Here is a 27219-nt window from a genome sequence, read left to right on the forward strand (position 1 = left end):
TAATACAGAGGTTTACATACAGCAGTTTACACACAATATACATTTATATCTGTATTTTATTCTTTAGTACTATTTCACTGCTGTTTCTATTTTTATTGTATTGCTATTGATGGTGCAGTGTCGAGGAGCCGAAACCGAACAATGTTACCCCATTATACTTGAATAATGGGATGTAACAATTAGAGCCCGACTGATATATTAATCAGTCTATATTTGTTTTTGTTCTTAATTCAAGTTTAATATATAAATATTTATTTTTGTTCTGTGCGGTTTTTTTGGTTTAAAAAAAATCATAACTAATTGTAATTATTGTATAAAATGACATGAAACATTAATCACCACTGGGAATTTAATAAAGTTTATTGTTAAACTGTGAAATGTCTTGCCTACATTACCTTTGTCAAAAGTGTTTTATAATCACATATGAAAAAAAAAAAAAAAAGATTATTTATATATTCCCTACATAACATTATCAACCAATATATGGATATCAGAAATGTTTTACTCCCTTATAACTATATTGGCATCAGCTCCAAAATCCAGGATCAGTAGGGCCCTAGTAACAATACATTAATATGGCATTATTTATTTGACTAGAAGTTAGACCAATTTGATAAGAATGACTATTAAATATCCCCAAATAAAAACCAGAGTCAGCACTGTAACCTCATTGTCATTATTTTATTTCAAATGTAGTTTGTTGCAGAGCAAAGCCAACACAGCAACAATGTGCATCCTTTCATATACATATGAATACTGTATGACTTGTTTGTAGACTATGTAAGAAATGTGGGGGATAAAGAAATTCTCACGTTTTAGTCTCACAGTGGAAAAAGCAGAAATCCATTAAAGGTAGAACGATCATCCCTATCATCGTATACACTATAGCTGGCAGGTAAAACCATGTACACCACATCCCCCTTTTCCAGCTGAAGAACCATTGAATTAGAAAGATTGGTGTGGCCATATTCATCATTGTAATCATGATTCCACAACACTCTCTTGTCATTGTGATAGAGATAAACAACACTCCCTACGTAGATCCGGTTATCCACTGTAGTGAATGAGAAGTAGTAGGCTCCTCTGACTGGGGCTGTGAAGTGACCTGCATCAGAGGAGAAAATCAGTGAGGCTTTTTCCTGCTGTTGAACTACCTCTGCTCTAAGTCCAGTAGGCTGTTGCTTCTCAATACTTTGGTCAGGCTGCTGTAGGTGGGTTTGTCTAATCTGAAGGAATTGTTGTTCAGTGCTCTTGCTTTATTAACATCACATTACCCAGCGACTGTATAGTCTGTAAAAGTTGAGAGCTCTCTGTTACACATTCAGTGAGTCAGTTTGCATCCCATAATGTTCATAGAAAGTGATAAAACAGAGAGATATAAGTGATCACCTTAAAACAGACCAAAAGCCTGTCAAAGCCTTTGCAAAACATTTCATTCTCTTGTGTTTTGTAAACTATCTGTAAATGTCTGTGCAAAGGTTTTGAAAAGGTTTCACAAAACTGCATAAACAAGAAACTCACTTCATCATGAGAACCTTATCAGTAACTAAATGAAATGTAATTACGTAACACAAAATCAAATACATGACTCAATGTTGGTAAAGTACCAACGACCTGGCTCAAGCCCTCTGAGAGGACACAGAGAAACTCCATTAAAAGTGTTATGATGCACTGTAAAAGGTTGAATGGGTTGAATCTTAAAAAAGCCAATTCAAAGAGAAATTTCTCCTCCTCAAACAACCAAGTGTGCAGCTGGAGCCATAGTGGAGAAAAAAAGCAATTACAGAAGATGCAGTGAAAGCTGTTACAATTAATACACATTAAAAACATCTAACAAACAAATTATAATGAGTTCATTACATTGTAATAGTTAATTTGTGTGTGTAGCATAAAGAGATGAGTACCTGTAGTTGGACTGTAGGCCTGACCAAAGTTGGTGAAGACTTTACTGAACTTAAGTGTGATGTCAGTATTGAAGGGTCCAACTTGTCCAGCATCAGTCAGACCAAGTGAGAACGCCACCTTTGGTCGGTCTGTGTGAATGTGAGAAGATTCACATAGAGGAAAAAAATAGCTCCACTTATAAACAGTTGATGAACAAATTGTATTGTGTCTCTTTTGGTGAATAGTATTCATAGAAACTGATGTTACTCTGATCCTGTTGCATTTGGACTTTTTGAACGGAGCATGGAGCTTCTGTGAAACGGCAGTACAAGCAGACTGATTACTGGATGAAGTTACTCTTTAATAATGATATAAGCAGTTTACCTGCATTCTGTCTCTTGAGCTCCTCCACCTCGTTTTCACTGGCGTTCATTCTGGCCTCCAACACTGTCAACACATTTAATATTAATATTATTGTGAAGTATGTTTATGATCAGCAGGTATCAAATTGTTAACATGATCACTATGGAGACTGACCTGTACTCTTATCTTCAAATGTTGTTACTCTAGATTGAAGATCTGCAATAGAAGACACAATTAATAATCAGATTAATAATTGATCAACAGCCAGATTAAATATATCATATTGAACTCGACTCTGCTCTATAGACAAATATATGTTGGCTTCTCTTCATTTTGCGAATTAAAATTGGCAAGCGTTTATCATGTACCACACCTTAATATCAAATAAATATATTATTATTGCTAGAATACAATAAAAAGGAAAGGTTTTTGCATTTCATTTATTATTGTAGATTACCTGTGTTCTGTCTCTTGAGCTCCCCCACTTCATTTTCACAGATTTTAATTCTGGACTCCAACACTGTCAACACATACAACATTTTTATTTTAAAGGAGATAATCTACATATCTGGAACTTGAAATATCTGTATGTGTACCTAATAAACTAGCACCTGTGTAATTTGCAGCTTACTGCTGTTCTTAATAACGATATAAGCAGTTTACCTGCATTCTGTCTCTTGAGCTCCTTCACCTCGTTTTCACTGGCGCTCATTCTGGCCTCCAACACTGTCAACACATTTAACATTAATTTTATTGTGAAGTATGTTTATGATCAGCAGGTTTCAAATTGTTAACATGATCACTATGGAGGCTGACCTGTGCTCTTATCTTCAAATGCTGTTACTCTGGATTGAAGATCTGCAATAGAAGACACAATTAATAATCAGATTAATAATTGATCAACAGTCACATTAAGTATATTATATTTAACTTGACTCTGCGGAGTAATTAAATATCTGTTGACTGCTCTTCAATTATATTGTGGATTAAAACTAATATACAATTACAAAGTATTTAAATTTTTTTGATTATTATTAATATTATTGTGCTGTTACTCTGGATTGAAGATCTGCAATAGAAGGCACAATTAATAATCAGATTAATAATTGGTCAACAGCAGATTGAATATCTAATATTTTGAGATTCATTGGATTCACAAAAATGACAGATATTTCAAAACTATTCAAAGTCAAATTTGGGAAATTGATCGACCAAGTAAAAGCAGATCTTACCAAATGTGAAATTCTCCCACTGTCTCTAATAGGGCAAATAGTAGCAATAAGAATGAACATACTGCCAAGATTACTATTTCTTTTTCAGTCATTACCTATATATATACCTATTCCTGTTTCCACTGTCACTACAATCAATAAGTGGTTGCCAAAATGTATATGGCAAAGTAAACCACCCAGATTTAAATTTAAAAGGCTACCATGCTCAAAAGACAGGGGAGGTCTGGATTTGTACTACTAGTACTACTGGGCAGCTCAACGTAGGTCAACGGTTGCCTGGATATCCCAAGACACTGATACTATGTCGGTCAGAATGGAGCAAAGTGACTGCTCAGATAAGCCATTGGACTCAATCCCATGTTTCAATAAGGATCACTGAGGGAAATAGAAGATTACAAAGTATGGGTAAAAACACTCTAAAAACATGGTCAGTTGTAAGAAAAAAAGTTACAACTTCCTATGTCATTATCCAGAGCTATAAGGGAAGCAAATAACAGATTTCCTTCCAGCTACACTTGATACAGGTTTTAAAAGATGGGAAGTCCATTGTTTAATAGTTTTAGATCAGTTGTTTGAGGGAGATGTTCTGAAATCTTTTGAACAGTTCCAAAACAAATATGACTCACCAAACCAAGACTTTTTCAGATATTTACAAATAAGACACTATTTACACAACCTTCATCTAATATAGAACTTTTTTATTTTCTATTCTATTATTATTATTTTAACAATTGAGGGAACGGTTAAAACAAAGCTCATATCACATATATACAAGATATTGTGGGAGAAGTTAAACAATAATAATCTGGATATTAAAAGAAAATGGGAATTACAGATGAATACCATCATTTCTGATGCACACTGGGAAACTTCATGTAGCCAGGTACAGAGGATAACTAGTAGCCCTAATTGCAAAGAGTTTGAATGGAAGATTAAAATTAGATACTTCAAAACCCCACGTTACATCAACATGGAGCAATACCTCAGAATAGTGCTGGAGGGGATGTGGCTTGCTGGGAGACCACGGGCATATATTTATCAGAATATTGGCAAAATGTACAAAAATAAATGAAAAAATGCCCATTTATAAAATCAACATTATAACCGTCATACTTCATATGAGGGATATTACCAGATGATCTTGAAGAGAATAACCAAACATATCTGTTAAGAGTTGTCCTCTTGATAGTAAATAAAGTAATTACAGCCTCCTGACTGAAGCCACACCCTCCCACAATAACACAATGGAAAGAATTCAAGATGTTTACCACATGGAATATATGACTGTGGCATTACAGATGAAATCAGATGCCTTCATTAACAAATGGACTCCCATTGCCCTACATATCAACCTGATTATACACTAGTTGATTTAATTAAAAGTGGCAAAAGTTCATCATGAACCACACCTTAATATAAAATAAATGTATTCACATTGCTAAAATAAAATAAAAAAGAAAAGTTTTTGCATTTTAATTAATTATTGTAGCTTACCTGCATTCTGTCTCTTCAGCTCCTCCACCTCGTTTTCAGTGGCGTTCATTCTGGCCTCCAACACTGTCAACACATTTAACATTAATATTATTGTGAAGTATGTTTATGGTCAGCAGGTTTCAAATTGTTAACATGATCACTATGGAGGCTGACCTGTGCTCTTATCTTCAAATGCTGTTACTCTGGATTGAAGATCTGCAATAGAAGGCAACATTAATAATCAGATTAATAATTGATCAGCAGGCAGCGTTTTTTTTTTTTACATTGCATTGATTGTTGTAGTTTACCTGTGTTCTCTATCTTGAGCTTCACCACCTCATTTTCACTGGCTGTCAGTCTGGCCTGTATGGCTGGAAAAAAAGCAGTAAATTACTCCTAAAAGTAATGTCTATGTGAACATTACATGTATTTGTTGATCACTATGTGAATGAACCTGTATTCTCCTGCTCCAGCTTCTCCATCTTGCTCTTGCTGTTGCTCAGCTCCACACTGTGTTCGATGGCCATGTCTCTCAGCTCCTTCAGCTCAGCCCAGATGTCAGGGGTGATGTTGGTCTGATCACTGGTTGCTATGACACCCAGGATCTCAGACTGAACCTCCGTCTGAGTGATATCATTCCCTGTCACCCCTCCACTCTCACCCTGAGCCCTCGTCCAGTACAGACAGAGCAGCAACACCAGAAAAGATGCAGCACGCCTCATTGTGAAATATCACCTCTTTAGACAGCAAGATGCAGTCTGACACCACTCCTTCAGTTCCTGTCTTTATATACACGTAAAACAGGTCACTGAACTGCTATATGAGAATTTAAACAGGTGTCTTTGATAACCAATGCAAAAACAACACCGAAGGTCCTTGAACACTGAACTTAAAGCAAACAACAAGTTAGAATGATGTTCTTTCAAAATCATTGATAGTGAAAGTTTGTCATGTAAAGAGATGATAAGAGTAATGTCAGTCTTTTATTTTTCATAATTATGTATGTGTTTGTTTCCCAGACTCAGGTTGTAAAGAGTCTGGTTCATGGTCCATCTGAGTGAATAGATGGATCCACAGAGTGTTACTGTAGGAGTTTGTGTTTAACCCTTACATGAACCCTTGTTCATTTTCTGACTCATAATTAGTCTCTACACCAATTCAAATTCATGAATTTCCCATCAGTCATTAATAAATGTTTCATTAAAACATTCACAATCAGTATTTTATCATCCAGGAAAACATTTTATAGAATATGATGAAGACAACAATACGTTTGAATGCTGATTTTTCGAAAACAATTTATAAACAAAGGTCAAATTTGTACATTTGCATGTATAATAATAATCTATATCAGCTGCTCAAAAATGTAAAAATTGATTCATTTTCCTCCCCATTTTTTATAATGTGGGTCACATTAGGAAAAGTCCAGCTAAAAAGAAATGTGTATAGAGTGTGTAAGGGTTAACAGGTAAAGTTCTTTATAAAATGTGCAAACTGTGTTGATATCTCAAGTGAGAATATTGTCATCATATGCTTTGTAGAGCCTTGTTCATCTAACCAGACAAAACACATACTGTGTAAAATAAACTGCATCATGTCTCTTTCTAATGGACAGCTCAATCAATTAATCACATTTTATTTGTATAGCACTTTTCATACACGGTCGCCCATAAAGTTGGAATAATTTTGTTTTCAGACACATTCCTCTTTTTATTTTTCTATTTATACACATCAGTAATCACCTTTGACCAGATGCAATGAGATTGATCAATACAATTTTGAGAATATATACACTTTATTTATCAAGGATAAATCACATTTTCACAATCATTTCATGACTCTCAGGAATCTGCAATGAAGAAACATGCAATGAAGAAACATCAGAGTTAAGATAAAAATATAAGACAAATAAAAAGGTAATAAATGATTAATTAAAACGATATGAAAGGAAAGAATAAGATAAAGTCACTATAGAATAAAGTGGGTAAAACTGGAAATGTTAGGAGTAAAAGGGTAAAAGTAGTGAAGTAAAACAGACATAAAAAGGTGGGTTATGAAAAAGAAAACAATAAAATAGAATACACAGAATAGTCCAAGTAGTAAAACGGGCTAAAATGGGTAATAAAAGGCAGATTAATGAATAAATAAAATTCAATTGAAAGCCAAACTAAAAAGGTATAGGTCTTAAGTTTGCTTTTAAAAATATCTACACTCTCTGGTGCTCTCAGGTCTTCAGGAAGGCTGCTCCAGAGACGAGGACCAGAGTAATAAAAAGGTGTCGCTCCGTGGGTTTTTGTCTGGACTTTGGGAATAATTAAAAGGCCGCTACCAGAAGACCTGAGAGTTCTAGAAGGTTCATAGGATAAAAACAAATCTGATAAATAGGAAGGACTAAGACCATTAAGAGCTTTATAAACCAATAAAAGACCTTTTTAACTGTATCTTAGATATTAAATTATGAATGGCTGAGAATTTTTTTCAGCTCAAAAAGGACAAAAATGAAATTTTAGTCCTTGGTATTAAAGACCAGAGAGAGAAACTCAATGAGAAACTGCAGGCACCGTCAACCCGTGAAAAACTATCGCAAAATCTAAGTTTTGAACCTCTCATTAGAAAAATGTCACCAAGGCAGATGTCAACTGTTCCTCTCTCATGCCTGCTCTGCTTTCTGGTCTCCCAAAGTTACAGTTCATTCAGAACTCAGCTGCACGTGTGCTGACAATGCACACATTACATCAAAGAGACAAAACCCTCTATCTTCATAAGTTTTAAAGAGGTATAAAGTGGGAATATATTTAATTTCAGAGGTTTAACTGCTGGACAGAAGATGTCTCTCAGTGTATGTGCACTGCAGGCTTGTTGAAGTTTCCACATCACATTTGTGTAAATTGAATAATGGACCAGGATTGGCTTCTAAACTACTTGTTACAGTATGCATTATTTTATCTACTCATATTTTATTGCTCAGTGTGCAGTAGTTACCAAGTACATTTTAACTTTATATCCTATGTTGTTGGGTTTTTTTTCTTTCAATCAAGCTGTAAAGCACTTTGAATTGCATTTGATTTGTTTGAAAGGTGCTATAATAAAGAAATTTGACTGATTGATAGCTGTGATGCTAATTTTGCCATGACTCCCATTCATTTATGCTAACAACATCAGCAATACGAATATTGCTCAATTTGACCTTTTCTCTCAGTTTCCATGTGTTTTCCATGACTATAAAATTGGTCATTTTCCAGGTTTTCCAGGACACGTGGGAACCCTGAAATAACCGGCTTAATTGCTGCGTAGTGCTCCACTATGTTCACGAGCTAGTTGCCAACTGTATGCTTAGCAGATGGCTTTACATAACATTTTCTCATCGCTAGCTAGTTGCCAACTGTGTGCTTAGCAGGTGGCGTTTCATAACTTTTTCTTGGAAAATATTTGTCTGCTGTGGTTGAAAACACCATGAGAGTGAACCAAAACAGTAAAGCTAAACAATCAGCTGAAACCTGCGATAAAGCTCTGTAAGGCCCCAATAGACACAGAGCTCTTAGCAGGTTGCAAGTTTAATACAAGTGACAACTCTGACATTACTCATTGTGATGTAACACATTGTTGTAATAAAAGATATATTGACTATAGATGCTTTAATAATTTGATGCATTATTACCTTTGACTTTGCTGCTGACAGCGGCACTTGCTGTTGATCACTGGTCTTTGTTTGTTCACACTGAGATGAATCATCCATTAATGGAGGAGACTAAAAGTGGAGAAAAACAGTATGTGTTACATTCATGCATGCATTTTAGATATGAACCGTTATTTTTAATTACAAATGAAAATATGTAATTTAAAAAAAACTGAATAGCTGTGTGTTGAGACTGCCCACCACTCCTGTCATCTGGAGGTAATTATTCCAGCTTAAAAGGGGGCAAAAGTAAAGTTATTAGAGAGTAATTGTGTTCAATTATGGTTTATCATATTATTATTATTAAATCAATATGGTGTATCATATTATTTATTCAGTCAAATATAAAATCAGGGAGGCCACAATTTCACAAATGAACATCATACTACATTGAAGAAGGCTTTAAACTAGCGATTGAGACCATAAAAACATTTTGAGAACGTTTACTGAGGTTAGAAATCAAGTGAGAAGTTGGTGAATTCTCCATTGACTTGTATAGAGAGGAAGTCCTTTTGACACCAAAACGGTCGCCCCCTGGTGGCCTTTTGATAGAATGCAGTTTTAAGTTACTTCCGCGTTGGCCTCATTTCAGAGGACCAAAGCTCCCCGCCTGGTAGAGACCTGAGGTTAACCTACTGCTCCTCTCCTCTTCTCATACTTCTGTGAGATCTTCTCAGCAGGTAGAAACTGCAACAAGGTTAATGATCCACAAGGGACATTATAAAAAGAAGACATGACGTGCGAATGAGCGATAGAAAACCGATGGTCTCTTTTTAAAAAAAAATTTTTTTTTGGTGTGTCCCTTAATTATAGCTTCGCGAGACAAAATTCACGTCGACGAGAAATATCGTCGCGTTTCGTCTTGCGATCACACCCCTACCTTACACACTTACAAGTTTATCCAACTGTGTCACTTGGTTGAGTAGTATTTCACGCTGATGAAAAACTACTGAACGACTCCACTCATTGCTGGCCTGAAAGCAGTTTTTTAAATTTTATTAATGAATTAAAGATAGTACAATGTTGAGGTGGATGTCAGCAGCAACAGCCCTATATCTCTAGTGGAAACACTGCATTACATTAGATTAATTTGGCAAATGTTAAGAAGTTTCTTTAATCAAGTTACAATACAAGTATATTCAACCTCTGTAGGAACAATATTTATGTCATTAATATGCAATGTAAAATTGAACAACAAAGCTGTCTTCTGTAATAATATATAGTTATAATAATAATGTTAATTTCCTCACCAGTGGAGTAATGTTCCTCTTTTTTGATGGTTCATTGTCAGGATGAGCAGCTGCATCATCATCAGCGTCTTGTTTTCAGCTCCAGAGGAAAAGACAAGTAATTTAGACAATGTAAGAAGAAATTGAAATCAGAGTAAATTGAGAACATTAGTATATTAAAATGTTTTGTTCTTCTTTTTGGATAAGGTTTCGCTGTTTCTCTCACAGCCCTTCTTGTCAACTGTCCCAACATCTTCCAATTGTTTAAAGGATAATATTCTGTATTCTTCTGTATATGTAAGACATCTTGCAGCCTTTTCTCTAATACCATGGATAAAACAGCCTTTCTTTAATTACAGAGAGAGAAATTAATAGTGCATCACACAGAGCGCCATTTCAATGAAGGGGTATTAGTAATTTATTATTTAATTACCTTGTGGGTACCATCTCCTTTATAGTTAGGATGTAGCAGTAATCATTGCACAATTTAATCAATGAATCAGCCTCATTACCACAAGCTCTTGTTTCAGTCAGTGACCTGTTTATTACTCATTCAGAAGAATGCAAATGACATTTATTATATAGCTGTATTATATTATATTATCATTTTAAAGGATTTTTAAGGGGTTCCTCCTTATTTAACTCAAAGGTCTAAGATGTTGTAGAGTTTTGTAGAAATATGTGACTTGTGACATTGAGCTACATAAATAAAACTGACTTGAAATCATGACCAACATGAACACATGCAGGTATTACAAAAACAGATTATCCTTTATTTTATATGAATTAATAATAAATGTAACGTCTATGAATCAAAATCCAATGCCAAGTCCCAGATTTATTTAACAGCATAGATCTAGCAGACAACTAATGTACCTAACATAAGCTTGTCAGAACTGTCAGAACTGTTTTCTCTTCTTTGTCAACTATACACATAAAACAGGAGAAAACAGTAAATGTTCCTGTTGTTTTTACCCATTTGTTCTTTTTTTCCATTAAGTTATCCCTCACGTCAATTCACTTCACAGTTTACATTCTCCTCTCACTCAAAACACTTATCCTCCACTGTGATCGTAACGGCTTACAGCTGATACCTTGTACAATCGATTAGACTGAGTAATATTTGGACCTGGTCTGAATCAGGTACCAGGTTGGGTCTAGTTTCCTCAGAACCAAGTAGACCTTTGGTTTGATTATGTCAATGGGATATACGCTGCTTCTCTTCCAGGTTTGTGTCAAATTAATATTCTGGTAACAGGCCACAGCACTAATATCTACCCACTTACAAAAACAATTTAACATGACAAATGAAAGCATCATGTAATGTGTACTAGTGCCCGGTCGATATTATCGGCCAATATGAGACTTTCACAGATATACCCGTATCAGCATATGTTTTCTGATATGCGCCAATACATAACAGAACAGAACAGAACAGAACATATAATGCAGAAAATGATGCTTTGGGTGATTTAGACATGGTGTCATTATGCAGTTTGTCCAGCAGAGCGCACTTCAACTTCATTGTTCACAATGCTATTAGCATCAGAGCTCAACCCTAAACCTTTCCAGGAGAACTCAAGGCCTTAAAAAAAGGAAAGTCTTCATCAAATGTTTTAACTCAGACTACAATTGTAAAATTACAAAAAAATTACAACAGACAGATTACAAAAATATTCAATGTTGGTATCTCTTGATATCAACGGGCACCAAAGAGACTAAATAAGGAGGACAGCATTTGTAACTTTCTGAGCACAGATAATATAAGAAATAAGAACATATAAAAAATAATAAAATAATATTCTGGTAGTGAGTTTATGAAACATCTCTTTTACATGTGGGCAAAAACTGACTACTGACAAAGTAGTCCAATAAGACTATGAAAGGTATTTACTTCAAGTGTCAGTTTAATTGAACTGTATCATATATGCTGAACAAGTTCTCACCTTTGCTGGAACAAACATCGATCCTTCCTTCAACTGCCAAATCACTGTTTTTGCCTTTGATTATTTTAAAATTAAAAATTAAAAAAACATACAGAAAACAATCTGATCTCGAATGATCAAATTACTCTTAAACCACAGCACATTTTAAACTTGTGATGCCTTATTTTAATACTTCACAAAATTCTGATGTTTCAAGAGGTATGCGCTTTAAACCACTGGACTGGTTTAGTCAGCTATAGTCAGCGGCGGAGTGAGGTCTTGAAATCCACCGGTGTCCCAACTGGTTTCCAATTTAACTGGTTTCCTTACCGAACAGCTCCAGCTGTGTTGCGCTTCCGTCAGCAGATTCGTCACAAATTCACAAATAAACACAGCATATTACTGGAGATTTTTAAGTCGCTGTTATATAGTGCTGACTTTCAGAAAATATTTGCTGCAGTATAGTTGAACTGCGACTTCAAAATCACCAGAAATGTGTTGTCTACATTTTGCAAACTGTTCATTCATTGGATGAGCCCTTTTCTCCCTTTCCCAGCAGGCCGTGCTCTGTTCCACATTTTAAGAACAAACAAAGAAAATAATATATTGCATTTATAATTTTTAAATATACAACCATGGAAGTTGTAGAATACTGAAATAGGAGTTGATTTAAGTTGCAAAATTGGAAGTGATAAGAAAGAACTGGACCACAAGAGTGACCATGACTGAGAAATGCACAACAAGAAAGAATGATGGATTACTTTGAGCTAAAGTAAAAGCCGTGGACTTCTTTTGGACCTCGGTATTTGAAAAATCCTGGCTACGGCCTTGAATAAGAGCCTGACTGATATATCGGTCAACCATATTATTGGCTGATACTGACCTATCAAACATACATAGGTATCAGTGAATATGTTGTCCGATATGTGCCAATATTTGTTTTATTGTTTAAAGTTTGAAAGGCAGCATTTTATTAGACGTTTGTTCTTAATTCAAGTTTAATATATAAATATTTATTTTTGTTCTGTGCGGTTTTTTTTGTTTAAAAAAATCACAACTAATTATAATTATTGTATAAATTGACATGAAACATTAATCACCACTGGGAATTTAATAAAGTTTATTGTTAAACTGTGAAGTGTCCTGCCTACATTACATAACTTTTATCTTCACACGTGTTCGATAATCACTTTTGAGGTATCGTTGAAAAAAAAAAAGAAAAATGATAATTTATATATTCTGTGCATAACATTATCAGCCAATATATTGATATCAGATTTTTTTTTGCTCCTTTATATCTGTATCGGCATCGGCCCCAAAATCCAGGATTGGTAGGGCCCTAGTAACAATAAATGAATACCAAATGATTTAATTGACTAGAAGTTAGACCAAATAGAGAAAGCATAAAAATTACTATAAAATATCCCCAAATTAAAACCAGAGTCAGTACTTTTACCTCATAGTCATTCTTTTATTTCAAATGTAGTTTGTTGCAGAGCAAAACCAACACAACAACAATGTGCATCCTTTCATATACAAATGAATACTGTATGACTTGTTGGTAGACGATGCCAAAATTTGGGGGTAAAGAAATTCTCATGTTTTAGTCTCACAGTGGAAAAAGCAGAAATCCGCTAAAGGTAGTACGATTAGAGACATCATCATATAAACTAAAGCGTGCAGGTAAAAACATGTAGACCACATCCCCCTTTTCCAGCTGAAGAACCACTGAATTAGAAAGTCTGGTATTGCCAGTTTCATCATTTTCATTCTGATTCCACAACACTCTCTTGTCATTGTGATAGAGAAAAACAGCACTCCCTGCGTTCTTCCGAGCATCCATTGTAGTGAATGAGAAGTAGTAGACTCCTCTGACTGGGGCTGTGAAGCGACCTGCATCAGAGGAGAAAATCAGTGAGGCCTTTTCCTGCTGTTGAACTACCTCTTCTCTAAGTTCAGTAGGCTGTTGCTTCTCAATACTTTGGTCAGGCTGCTGTAGGTGGGTTTGTCTAATCTGAAGGAATTGTTGTTCAGTGCTCTTGCTTTGTTAACATCACATTACCCAGCGACTGTATAGTCTGTAAAAGTTGAGAACTCTCAGTTACACATTCAGTGAGTCAGTTTGCATCCCATAATGTTTATAGAAAGTGATATAACAGAGAGATATAAGTGATCACCTTAAAACAGACCAAAATCCTGTCAAAGCCTTTGCAGAACATTTCATTCTCTTGTGTTTTGTAAACTATCTGTAAATGTCTGTGCAAAGGTTTTGAAAATGTTTCACAAAACTGCATGAACGAGAAACTCACTTCATCATGAGAACCTTATCAGTAACCAAATTAAATGTAATTACATCACACAAAATCACAAACATGACTCAATATTAGCAAAGTACCAACGACATGGCTAAAGTCCTCTGAGAGGACACAGACAAACTCCATTAAAAGTGTTATTATGCATTGTAAAAGGTAAAATGGGTGAAATGTCAAAAGAGCCAATTCAAAGAGAAATTTCTCCTCCTCAAACAACCAAGTGTGCAGCTGGAGCCATAGTGGAGAAAAAAAGCTATTACAAAAGATGGAGTGAAAGCTGTAATAATTAATACATATTAAAAACATCTAACAAAGAATTATAATGAGTTCATTACATTATAATAGTTAATTTGTGTGTGTAGCAGAAAGAGATGAGTACCTGTAGTTGGACTGTAGGCCTGACCAAAGTTGGTGAAGACTTTACTGAACTTAAGGATGATTTCATAATTGAGGGGTCCAATTTGTCCATCATCAGTGAGACCAAGTGAGAACGCCACCTTTGGTCGGTCTGTGTGAATGTAAGAAGATTCACATAGAGGAAAAAAATAGCTCCACTTATAAACAGTTGATGAACAAATTGTATTGTGTCTCTTTTGGTGAATAGTATTCATAGAAACTGATGTTACTCTGATCCTGTTGCATTTGGACTTTTTGAACGGAGCATGGAGCTTCTGTGAGACGGCAGTACAAGCAGGCTGATTACTGGATGAAGTTACTCTTTAATAATGATATAAGCAGTTTACCTGCATTCTGTCTCTTGAGCTCCTTCACCTCGTTTTCACTGGCGTTCATTCTGGCCTCCAACACTGTCAACAGATTTTAACATTAATATTATTGTGAAGTATGTTGATGGTCAACATGTTTCAAATTGTTAACATGATCACTATGGAGGCTGACCTGTACTCTTATCTTCAAATGTTGTTACTCTGGATTGAAGATCTGTAATAGAAGGCAAAATTAATAATCAAATTAATAATTGATCAACAGCCAGATTATTAATTTAATATTGAACTCATCTCTGCTAAATAGATACATATCTTTTGACTTCTCTTTTGTTACATTGGGGATTAAAGCTACTCTTACCTTTCTTGCATTTCACACAGCACTTTGAAAAAACTTGAACAGTAACAACCCCTCCTCCCTCCTATGTCCCACTCCCGAACCCCCTTCCCCTCCGCGAACGCGCACTATATATATAGTGTTTTTTTCCCCGTGGGAGCTGCTGGAGGTGGAAGCCATGGCACGCTTTTGTCGGTCATTGTCAGTTGCTACTGGCTGTTTACGGCTATCTCCGTGGATCATGGATGTATTATAATGCCGTGGATCCACAACAGACTCTCTTCAGGGTGGGGGTGCGCACAATTACGTAATGCGGAAGGGGAAAACAGGCAGGTCGCTCGACCAATCATATCATTCGGTCCGAATGATATGATTGGTTAGAGTTTTCACAGAATATTATGAGAATGGAATAATGATTAGTTTCTATGCCTGGTGGATCTCTCTAACATTCTGTGCCATTACCTTATTAATAGCATTTTAACCTTAACAAAAAAACCTTAATATCAAAGTATTGTATTCTTATTGCTAGAATACAATTACACATATTTTACATGTTATGATTGTAGTAGTTTACCTGTGTTCTCTCTTTGGAGACCTTTGACCACATGTTCACCAGCGGTCAATCTGACCTCCAACACTGTCAACACATTCAAAAACATTAATTTTGAATCTTATATATTGATCTCCGAAAGCATCTTAAAGAAATGGTTACATTCAATTCTTGAGTTTGAGAGGAAAAAATGTATTATATATTATTTTATAAAAAATAATTATCTACCTGCAATCTTGCTTTCACTGGCTGTCAGTCTGGCCTGTATGGCTGGAATAAAAGCAGTAAATTACTCCTAAAAGTAATATTTATGTGAACATTACATGAATTTGTTGATCACTATGTGAATGAACCTGTATTCTGCTGCTCCAGCTTCCTCAGCTCCACACTCTGTTGATTCGCAATGTCTCTCAGCTCCTTCAGCTCAGCCCAGATGTCAGGGGTGATGATGGTCTGATCACCGGTTGCTTTGACACCCAGGATCTCAGACTGAACCTCCGTCTGAGTGATATCATTCCCTGTCACCCCTCCACTCTCACCCTGAGCCCTCGTCCAGTACAGACAGAGCAGCAACATCAGAAAAGCTGCAGCACGCCTCATTATGAAATATCACCTCTTTAGACAGCAAGATGCAGTCTGACACCACTCCTTCAGTTCCTGTCTTTATATACACGTAAAACAGGTCACTGAACTGCTGTATGAGAATTAAACAGGTGTCTTTGATAACCAATGCAAAAATAACACCAAACATCCTTGAACACTGAATTTAAAGCAAACAACAAGTCAGAATGATGTTCTTTCAAAATCATTGGTAGTGAAATTTTGTAGTGTAAATAGATGATAGAGGAATGTCAGTCTTTTATTTTTCTAAGTATGTGTTTGTTTCCAGGACTCTATACAATAAAGAGTCTGGGTCATGGTCCATCTGATGTGTATTTTTATGTGTCTCAAAGAATTTATTGGAAATCCAACATAACAAACAACATGCTCTAAACATACTTTAAGACTCTGCTGCACTGTTTAAAGCTCTAGAGTGAATAGATGGATCCACAGAGTGTTACTGTAGGAGTTTGTGTTTAACCCTTACATGAACCCTCGTTCATTTTCTGACTCATAATTAGTCTCTACACCAATTCAAATTCATGAATTCCCCATCAGTCATTAATAAATGTTTGATTAAAACATTCACAATCAGTATTTTATCATCCAGGAGAACATTTTATAGAATATGATGAAGACAACAACACGTTTGAATGCTGATTTTTCGAAAACAATTTATAAACAAAGGTCAAATTTGTACATTTGCATGTATAATAATGTATATCAGCTGCCCAAAAATGTAAAAATTGATTCATTTTCCTCCCCATTTTTTATAGTGTGGGTCACATTAGGAAAAGTCCAGCTAAAAAGAAATGTGTATAGAGTGTGTAAGGGTTAACAGGTAAAGTTCTTTATAAAATGTGCAAACTGTATTGATATCTCAAGTGAGAATATTGTCATCATATGCTTTGTAGAGCCTTGTTCATCTAACCAGACAAAACACATACTGTGTAAATTTAACTGCATCATGTATCTTTCTAATGGACAGCTCAATCAATCAATCACATTTTATTTGTATAGCACTTTTCATACACGGTCGCCCATAAAGTTGGAATAATTTTGTTTTCAGACACATTCCTCTTTTTATTTTCTATTTATACACATCAGTAATCACCTTTGACCAGATGCAATGAGATTGATCAATACAATTTTGAAAATATATACACTTTATCTATCAAGGATAAATCACATTTTCACAATCATTTCATGACTCTCAGGAATCTGCAATGAAGAAACATCAGAGTTAAGATAAAAATATAAGACAAATAAAAAGGTAATAAATGATTAATTAAAATTATATAAAAGGAAAGAATAAAATAAAGTCACTATAGAATAAAGTGGGTAAAACTGGAAATGTTAGGAGTAAAAGTGTAAAAGTAGTGAAGTAAAACAGACATAAAAAGGTGGGTTATGAAAAAGATAACAATAAAATAGAATACACAGAATAGTCCAAGTAGTAAAACGGGCTAAAATGGGTAATAAAAGGCAGATTAATGAATAAATACAATTCAATTGAAAGCCAAATTAAAAAGGTATAGATCTTATGTTTGCTTTTAAAAATATCTACACTCTCTGGTGCTCTCAGGTCTTCAGGAAGGCTGCTCCAGAGACGAGGACCATGGTAATAAAAAGGTGTCTCTTCTCGGGTTATGGTCTAGACTTTGGGAATAATTAAAAGGCCGCTACCACAAGACCTGAGAGTTCTATATGGTTCATACGATAAAAACAAATCTGATAAATAGGAAGGACTAAGACCATTAAGAGCTTTATAAACCAATAAAAGGCCTTTTTAACTGTATCTTAGATATTAAATTATGGATGGCTGAGAATTTCTTACAGCTCAAAAAGGACAAATATGAAATGTTAGTCCTTGGTTTTGAAGCCCAGAGAGAGAAACTCAATGAGAAACTGCAGGCACCGTCAACCCGTGAAAAACTATCGCAAAATTTAAGTTTTGAACCTCTCATTAGAAAATGTCACCAAGGCAGATGTCAACTGTTCCTCTCTCATGCCTGTAATGCTTTCTGGTCTCCCAAAGTTACAGTTCATTCAGAACTCAGCTGCACGTGTGCTGACAATGCACACATTACACCGATTTTAAAGTCTGTGCACTGGCTACCTGTTTGCTTCAGAATTGATTTTATAATAGAGACAAAACCCTCTATCTTCATAAGTTTTAAAGAGGTATAAAGTGGGAATATATTTAATTTAAGAGGTTTAACTGCTAGACAGAAGATGTCTCTCAGTGTATGTGCACTGCAGGTTTGTTGAAGTTTCCACATCACATTTGTGTAAGTTGAATATTGGACCAGGATTGGCTTCTAAACTACTTGTTACAGTATGCATTATTTTATCTACTCATATTTTATCTATCAGTGTGCAGTAGTTACCAAGTACATTTTAACTTTATTTCCTATGTTGTTGGGTTTTTTTTCAATCAAGCTGTAAAGCACTTTGAATTGCATTTGATTTGTTTGAAAGGTGCTATAATAAAGAAATTTGACTGATTGATAGCTGTGATGCTAATTTTGCCATGACCCCCATTCATTTATGCTAACAACATCAGCAATAAGAATATTGCTCAATTTGACCTTTTTTCTCATTTTCCATGTGTTTTCTATGACTGGATAATTGGTAATTTTCCAGGTTTTCCAGGACACGTGGGAACCCTGAAATAACCGGCTCGATTGCTGCGTAGTGCTCCACTATGTTCATCAGCTAGTTTCCAACTGTTTGCTTAGCAGATGGCTTTTCATAACATTTTCTCATCGCTAGCTAGTTGCCAACTGTGTGCTCAGCAGGTGGCGTTTCATAACTTTTTCTTGGAAAATATTTGTCTGCTGTGGTTGAAAACACCATGAGAGTGAACCAAAACAGTAAAGCTAAACAATCAGCTGTAGGCTCTTTAATCAGACACAGAGCTCTTTGTAAGTTGCAAGTTCAATACAATGACACCTCTGACGTTACTCATTGTCATATAACACATTGTTATAATAAAATATATGAACCGTTATTCTTAATTGCAAATGGAAATATGGGATTTAAAAAAAACCTAACCTTCCTGAATAGCTGGGTGGCAATTTATCACCATACACACTCACAAGTTTATCCAACTGTGCCACTTGGTTGAGTAGTAATGCACGCTGATGTAAAACTATTGAACTCCACTCATTAAATTAAAATAATTAAATTAATTAAAATTAATTAAAGATAGTACAATGTTGAGGTGGATGTCAGCAGCAACAGCTCTATAACTCTAGTGGAAACACTGCATTACATTAGTTGTTTCTCTCACAGTCCTTCTTGTCAACTGTCCCAACATCTTCCAATTGTTTAAAGGATCATTTTCTGTATTTTTCTTATTGTAAATGAATTTTGTGTACAGAGCCAAACCAACAATGAATTGATCTACTAACTTAAGTATTGTGTGTTGTTAACTTTAAGTTGCTCTCCAAATATGATTAAAAACACATCAGTGAGCCACACATGTTCCTTTGCCACAAATATTATTATTATTTTAAGTATTTTGTTTAGACATATGGGACATCTTGTAGCCTTTTCTCTAATACCATGGATAAAACAGCCTTTCTTTAATTACAGACTGAGAGAAATTAATAGTGCATCACACAGAGCACCATTACAATGTAGGGGTATTAGTACTTTATTATTTAATTACCTTGTTATTGTGGGTGCCATCTCCTTTATAGTTATGATTTGTTAGTGCCAGGAGAAAGCATTAAGCTTTGCACAATTTAATCAATGAATCAGCCTCATTACCATAAGCTCTTGTTTCAGTCAGTGACCTGTCTACTACTCATTCAGAAGACTACAAATGACATTTAATATATAGCTGTATTATATTATATTATCACGTTAAAGGATTTTTAAGGAGTTCCTCCTTATTTAACTTAAAGGTCTAAGATGTTGTAGAGTTTTGTAGAAATATGTGACTTGTGACATTAAGCTTTACAAATAAAATTGACTTGACTTGAAATCATGACCGACATGCCAGCGTGCCATACAGGTATTACAAAACCAGATTATCCTTTGTTTTGTATAAATTAATAATAAATGTAACGTCTGTGAATCAAAATCCAATGCCAAGTCCCAAATTCATTTAACAGCATAGATCTTGCAGACAACTCATTTACCTAACATAAGCTTGTCAGAACTGTTTCCTCTTCTTTGTCAACTATACACATAAAACAGGAGAAAACAGTAAATGTTACTGTTGTTTTTATCCACTTGTTCTTTTTTTCCATTAAGTTATCCCTCACGTCACTTCACAGTTTACATTCTCCTCTCACTCAAAACACTTATCCTCCACTGTGTGTCGTAACGTACCAAATAATTACAGCTGATACCTTGTATAGTCGTCAATCGATTAGACTGAGTAGAATTTGGACCTGGTCTGACTCAGGTACCAGGTTGGGTCTAGTTTCCTCAGAACCAAGTGGACCTTTGGTTTGATTATGTCAATGGGATATACGCTGCTTCTCTTCCAGGTTTGTGTCAAATTAATATTCTGGTAACAGGCCACAGCACTAATATCTACCCACTTACAAAAACTATTTAACCTGACAAATGAAAGCATCATGTAATGTGTACTAGTGCCCGGTCGATATTATCGGCCAATATGAGCCTTTCACAGATATACCCGTATCAGCATATGTTTTCTGATATGCGCCAAAACATAACAGAACAGAACAGAACCTATAATGCAGAAAATGATGCTTTGGGTGATTTAGACATGGTGTCATTACGCAGTTTGTCCAGCAGAGTGCGCTTCAACTTCATTGTTCACAATACTATTATTAGCCACATGAGGGGCGGAGTTAGCATCAGAGCTGTAGGTAGTACAGACTGGAGTCAAACGGTGCGAACAAGCGTGTGAAATACATGCTGAGAAGTTCTTAACAATAACCCCATAATTTTCCTTTTTTAATATAACTAATATAACATTAACTGTTAATTATACAGTATATCCTGTGCATGTATGTGTGTGTGTTACCTTTGGTTTGTTGAAGCCAAAGAACCCTGAGGAGGAGTGTGTCCCATCTCTATCAGAGGGGCAGTATGGAAGATTTCCAGGAGAACTCAAGGCCTTAAAAAAAGGAAAGTCTTCATCAAATGTTTTAACTCAGACTACAATTGTAAAATTACAAAAAATTACAACAGACAGATTACAAAAATACTCAATGTTGATATCTCTTGATATCAACGGGCACCAAAGAGATTAAATAAGGAGGGACAGCATTTGTTACTTTCTGAGCACAGATAATATAAGAAATAAGAAAATATAAAAAATAATAAAATAATATTCTGGTAGTGAGTTTATGAAAGATCTCTTTTACATGTGGGCAAAAACTGACTACTGACAAAGTAGTCCAATAAGACTATGAAAGGTATTTACTTCAAGTGTAAGTTTAATTGAACTGTATCATATATGCTGAACAAGTTCTCACCTTTGCTGGAACAAACATCGATCCTTCCTTCAGCTGCCAAATCACTGTTTTTGCCTTTGATTATTTTAAAATTCAAAATTAGAAAAACATACAAAAAACAATCTGATCTCGAATGATCAAATTACTGTTAAACCACATCACATTTTAAACTTGTGATGCCTTATTTTAATACTTCACACAATTCTGATGTTTCAAGAGGTATGAGCTTTAAACCACTGGACTGGTTTGCTTCCAGCTGCTGGGCTCAGCTTCTGAATTATAATCTAAATGCAATAATTGAGCTCACCAGAACACAGCATGAAAGTACACAAGTTTCTAACATGTTGTACCACACTCATATAATAGTAATACAACTATGATATGAGTGTGGTATAATATGTTAGATGAGCTATGTGTACAATATTCAGTTTTTATTACTTCAGTTCAACATACAGAGTCATGTCTGTCACATCTGTCAGCCAACACATCTGTTACCTGTCAACGGACACCAGAAGCCCCTCCCTCACAGGAAGTTGCAGGTCTTCCTTCTCTGTGATAATCAGCATGTGCGGGCCTGAAAGAGCAGGGCTGATTAGGGAAAGTCAAGCAAAAAAGAAATGTGTATAGAGTGTTTTTACAGCTCTTAAATTAAAAACGGGTCCTGTCATCCATCTGAGAAAGAGAGAGAGAGGGAGAGAGAGAGAGAGGAGAGAGGGAGAGAGAGAGAGAAAGAGAGAGAGAGAGAGAGAGAGAGAGAGAGAGAGAGAGAGAGAGAGAGAGAGAGAGAGGGAGAGAGAGAGAGAGGAGAAAGGGAGAGAGAGAGAGATAGAAAGAGAGAGAGAAAGAGAAAGAGAAAGAGAGAGAGAGATAGAAAGAGAGAGAGAGCGAAAGAGAGAGAGAGATAGAAAGAGAGAGAGAGCGAAAGAGAGAGAGAGATAGAAAGAGAGAGAGAGCGAAAGAGCGAAAGAGAGAGAGAGAGAGAGGGAGAGAGCAAGAGAGAGAGAGAGAGAGAGAGCTGAAACCATGTCAATCAAAAGCTGTAGTGAATTTAAATCAAGTTGTACAATCAGTGTCATGAATCCAGCTGCCTCACAAGGTAAGACAGTGATAGAAGTGATGGACAGATGGTTCATCCAATCACCTGCCAAAGTCATTTTAAGTGCCTGCTCCTTTCCAGTTTCCAAGGATGATTTATCAGATGTTTCTGTGTAACAAACCATCTGTTGCCTCAGGTTAGCCCAAACAAACACTGATAAAAGTTTTCCCTGCTGTAATCATTCCTCCTGTTCATACTGGCTATTTAAAGATCCTGTTCATATGTGTTTTTAATCTAAGTGATGAGATAAAAAAAAATCAACAGTGTGTCCAAACAGTCATTTTGTTAAAACAAAATTCATTTAAAAGTTTATTTGAAGCTTGAATGAGGTTTCAGCAGTCTGAGGATATCTCTCACATTTACAGTCTTTTTAGCATCAAATGTCCGCTTTGTGTTTCCCTGTTGAGCTGCAGTGGAAGTACAGTAGCAAAAAGAGAGACTTTGGCACTTAAAAAACTGTATTGCTGAAATATATTTGACTCATTTGGACGACTGAAGCTTCATATTAGATTCTGATATCCTTTTAAATCTGAAAAAGGAGTTAGGATTTTGGCCTCCATCACTTTCATTGCAGGTCCATTATGAAAGGATCTTCTAGTGGTCAGTATGAACAGGAGGAATTATTACAGCAAGAAAAACACACTTATTGTTCAGGGAAAGTGACAAAAGGGAAATTTTGAGTGCCACGGGACTGCTGCCGGAATGAGTACACGATTTATTTCCAGTGTTCAAAAGTCTGACTATTGTCAGACTTGAACAATTGTAAACTTGTCTTTTGGAAAGCTGCAGGAAAACACACTTATTGTTCATTTGGACTCCTGACTATTGTCAGACTTAGGGTTAGGTAAAATTGTAAACCTGTCTTTCAGAAAGCTGCAGGATGTAATTTATTAACTTTTAAAGGTTGCTACTCAATATAAACTGGAATAATTACCAGTAAGGAGTTTGAATTCAGGAAATATTGATAGTATATATATATGAACATATGATGTATTTGGAGTTAGAAGCCAAGAAAAGATGCAAAGAGTAAGGATGGAAGAACTTACAGCACTGGGAAGGAGCTCTGGGTCCAGGCCATAACGAGACTCAGAGTTGGGAGACCGCTGAAAGAAAAAGAAAGGCATTTTTGCATATGCACCCAAATATTTCTTACATGTCATGAGACTGAAGGGGGCCTTAAATTTCTAGTGAGACTTTTCCAGACAGTCTAGAGATTCAAAGTACTTGCTGCAATATCAGGTCTAGAGAAAAGCCCTCTCTATTAAAACATTACATTTTTATTTTTGAAGCTCATAAAAAAATATCTCAAAAACATCATTGCCTGAAGTACATCACCAAGCACTACACTGACAAGAACAGACCAGTGAACACCAAAAACTGCTCAGAACTGCAAGGTGCATGGCTAGTAGCTGCTTTAATAGAGGATGAATCTACTACAACTGAAACAATTAGTTGAGTCACAGAGAATTAGTAAGTGACATTTTTGATGATCAATTAAACATTTTAAACTTTTTTCAAGCAAAAGAAGAATTCTCTGCTTCCTACTTTTTGTGTTTTATAGCTTTGTAAAATGAATATCTTTTGGTTATGTCATTGTTATTATTATTATCATTATTGTTTTGGTGATTTGTATCAGCAGTTTTTTAAACACCAGCAGGTCCCTGGCTGTTGTTTAACAGGGGTCACACCCACATATGTCTGAGACATGTTGAGGGAAGCTGTTTCTTTCTGCTGCTGTGCATTATTAAAAATATTACATAACCATTTCTGAGAGCTGACGACTTAATTTGCTACTTTTAAACAAAACAACACATTTAAAAGATGTGCATGGACTCAGGAAATATTGATGGATATTTTCTCTATTTTATGACATTTTATAGACCAAACTATTCATTAACAAAATTGATGTTTTGAACCATAATATCTACTTTAATGCATTTTAAATGCGGTTTCCCCACCTGAGGCATGATGCTCCTCTCCTGTGCAGCTGCATCAGGGACAAACTCATTTATGGCTCCTGAGGAGAAAACAAGAGGAGTTAGACGATGCAGGAGAAACAATCATATTCTGATGTAAGTGAGCTGTTTCTGGTCTGACTGCAGCACTTAATGTGTGTGTGTGTGGGGGGGGGGGCTCTTGCCACTGTGTATGAAATGCGCTATATAAATAAAACTGCTTTGCCTTGCCTTGCCTTACTTGAAAGAATAAAAGTTGCATTGTGATCATTTTGGTGCTGGTATATAATCTGCATGTTGGGACTAATCAGTGATGATCTGTAAAGATAATTGGACTGTTTATGGATGAGTAAGTGCTACACGTTTTGCTTTAGTGCGTTTCATCATATGATTTTGTGAATCTGCGTGTGGGAGGCTCTGCAACATGTGTGTTAGCATGTCACACACAAAAAAATTAAATGAATAAATGAAAAAATCTAATGAATTGAATGAATCACAAAGATGCACTTCTACTTCATAAAACACTTAATGAAACACATTATTTAATACAGAGATAATCAACCCCTAATTTACCCTGAATCTTTTTTAACTTCCCGATTATTTATCAGAATACACACAGAATTTATTTATATATTTATTGTATTTTTTAGTACTATTTTACTGCTATTTCTATTGTACTGTTTTACTGTTTTACTGTTGTTGCTGCAGTGTTGTGGAGCTGAAACCCAACAATTTTACCCCTTATAGTTAACCTAAAAGCCTAAAACTAAAACTGTTAATTAAAGACATGTTTTAATACAGAGGTTTAGATTTAGACATAGGTTTAGACATTGTAAATGTCAATGATAAATCCTCCATGCAAACAAAAGTAAAACACGGTGTTCCTCAGGGTTCAGTGCTTGGACCAATACTATTCTCCTTATATATGCTTCCTTTAGGAAATATTATTCGGAAACACTCAATAAATTTTCATTGTTATGCAGATGACACTCAATTATATCTATCAATAAAGCCTAATGAAATCAACCAGTTAACTAAACTACAAACATGCATCAAGGACATAAAGGCCTGGATGACCTGTAACTTCCTGCTGTTAAACTCAGAAAAAACTGAAGTTATTGTGCTTGGCCCTAAACACCTTAGAAACACATTATCCAATGATATAACTACTCTGGATGGCATTACTTTGGCCTCCAGTACTACTGTAAGGAACCTAGGAGTCATATTTGACCAGGATCTGTCCTTTAATTCCCACATAAAACAAATTTCAAGGTCTGCCTATTTTCATCTGCGTAACATTTCAAAAATCAGACATATTCTGTCTCAAAATGATGCTGAAAAACTAATCCATGCATTTGTTACTTCTAGGCTGGATTATTGTAATTCATTATTATCAGGCTGCCCTAACAAGTCTCTAAAGACTCTCCAACTGGTCCAGAATGCAGCTGCACGCGTTCTGACAAAAACTAGAAAGAGAGATCACATTACTCCTATTTTAGCTTCACTACATTGGCTTCCCATAAAATCAAGAATAGAATTTAAAATCCTTCTCCTCACTTTTAAAGCTCTTACTGGTCAGGCTCCATCATACCTTAAAGAGCTCATAGTACCTTATGTACCTACCAGAACACTGCGCTCCCAGAACGCAGGCCTACTTGTGGTACCTAGTATCTCTAAAAGTAGAATGGGAGGCAGAGCCTTCAGTTATCAGGCTCCTCTCCTGTGGAACCATCTCCCAGATTCGGTCCGGAGGGCAGACACCCTCTCTACTTTTAAGAGTAGGCTTAAAACTTTCCTTTTTGATAGAGCTTATAGTTAGCAAGCTCCTAGTTTATGCTGCTATAGGCTTAGACTGCCGGGGGACTCTTACCTCCATGATGCACTGAGCTCCTCTCTCCTCCTCTCTCTCTCTCTATCCATCCATCTATATCCAATAACATTCATGTACTATTAATGCATTCAGTAACCTACACTTCTTCCCCGGAGTTGTCTGTGCTTTCTCATCTCACAGGCAATCTGGGCCTGTAGACGTCCGGATGACAGATTCCAGTCCCGGACCTTCTAGCTTCAATGTTTATTTTCAATGTGCTACTCTCTCTCTCTCCTATTCTTCCTCTCTCTCCCCTCTACCCCAACCGGTCGAGGCAGATGGCCGCCCACTTTGAGCCTGGTTCTGCCTGAGGTTTCTTCCTGTTAAAAGGGAGTTTTTTCTTGCCATTGTCGCTAAATGCTTGCTCATGTGGGAATGTTGGGTCTCTTTAAAATTAAAACTTGAAGAGTACGGTTTAGAACCTGCTCTATGTGTAAAGTGCCTTGAGATAACTTTGTTGTGATTTGGCGCTATACAAATAAAGATTGATTGATTGATTGATACAGCAGTTTACACACACTATACATTATTTATATTTTTATTGTATTCAT

At 35.8% G+C, this 27219-nt stretch overlaps 2 protein-coding genes across 3 annotated transcripts in view; both read right to left on the reverse strand.

The window, feature by feature from the left end:
* LOC133979073 (uncharacterized) overlaps positions 1 to 27219 on the reverse strand; it is an 81012-nt gene that overhangs the window by 18645 nt on the left and 35148 nt on the right. Inside the window, exons 11-13 of the mRNA XM_062417507.1 lie at positions 14838 to 14900; positions 2705 to 2767; positions 2422 to 2463 (exon numbers count right to left, since the gene is read on the reverse strand). Of these exons, the coding sequence (XP_062273491.1) occupies positions 2422 to 2463; positions 2705 to 2767; positions 14838 to 14900 (168 nt within the window). The remainder of the gene's footprint in view (positions 1 to 2421; positions 2464 to 2704; positions 2768 to 14837; positions 14901 to 27219) is intronic.
* Positions 667 to 16318, reverse strand: LOC133979075 (adiponectin-like). 2 transcript variants are annotated; one of them, XM_062417510.1, is made up of 6 exons: positions 5407 to 5723; positions 5261 to 5323; positions 5127 to 5168; positions 4974 to 5036; positions 1905 to 2033; positions 667 to 1105 (listed from the first exon to the last, which is right to left on the reverse strand). In XM_062417510.1, exons 1-6 carry the CDS (start codon positions 5672 to 5674, stop codon positions 822 to 824), a joined length of 849 nt encoding a protein of 282 aa, XP_062273494.1. In that variant the 5' UTR covers positions 5675 to 5723; the 3' UTR covers positions 667 to 821. The 2 variants fall into 2 exon arrangements, with proteins under 2 accessions (XP_062273494.1, XP_062273495.1); XM_062417511.1 differs by lacking the exons at positions 4974 to 5036; positions 5127 to 5168; positions 5261 to 5323; positions 5407 to 5723 and adding exons at positions 15932 to 15973; positions 16057 to 16318.

The sequence above is a fragment of the Scomber scombrus genome, chromosome 4 (assembly GCF_963691925.1).
Source record: "Scomber scombrus chromosome 4, fScoSco1.1, whole genome shotgun sequence".
Taxonomy (NCBI): Eukaryota; Metazoa; Chordata; class Actinopteri; order Scombriformes; family Scombridae; genus Scomber; species Scomber scombrus.

Bases quoted from the DNA above. Each gene is read 5' to 3' on its own strand.
- LOC133979075 (XM_062417510.1), bottom strand. From the start codon at position 5,674: ATGAGGCGTGCTGCATCTTTTCTGGTGTTGCTGCTCTGTCTGTACTGG. The intron at 5,169-5,260 runs GTAAACTACAAC...CTTCTATTGCAG, and splicing joins GCTCAAGATAGAGAACACAG to ATCTTCAATCCAGAGTAACA. The intron at 5,037-5,126 runs GTCAGCCTCCAT...ATGTGTTGACAG, and splicing joins ATTTGAAGATAAGAGCACAG to TGTTGGAGGCCAGAATGAAC.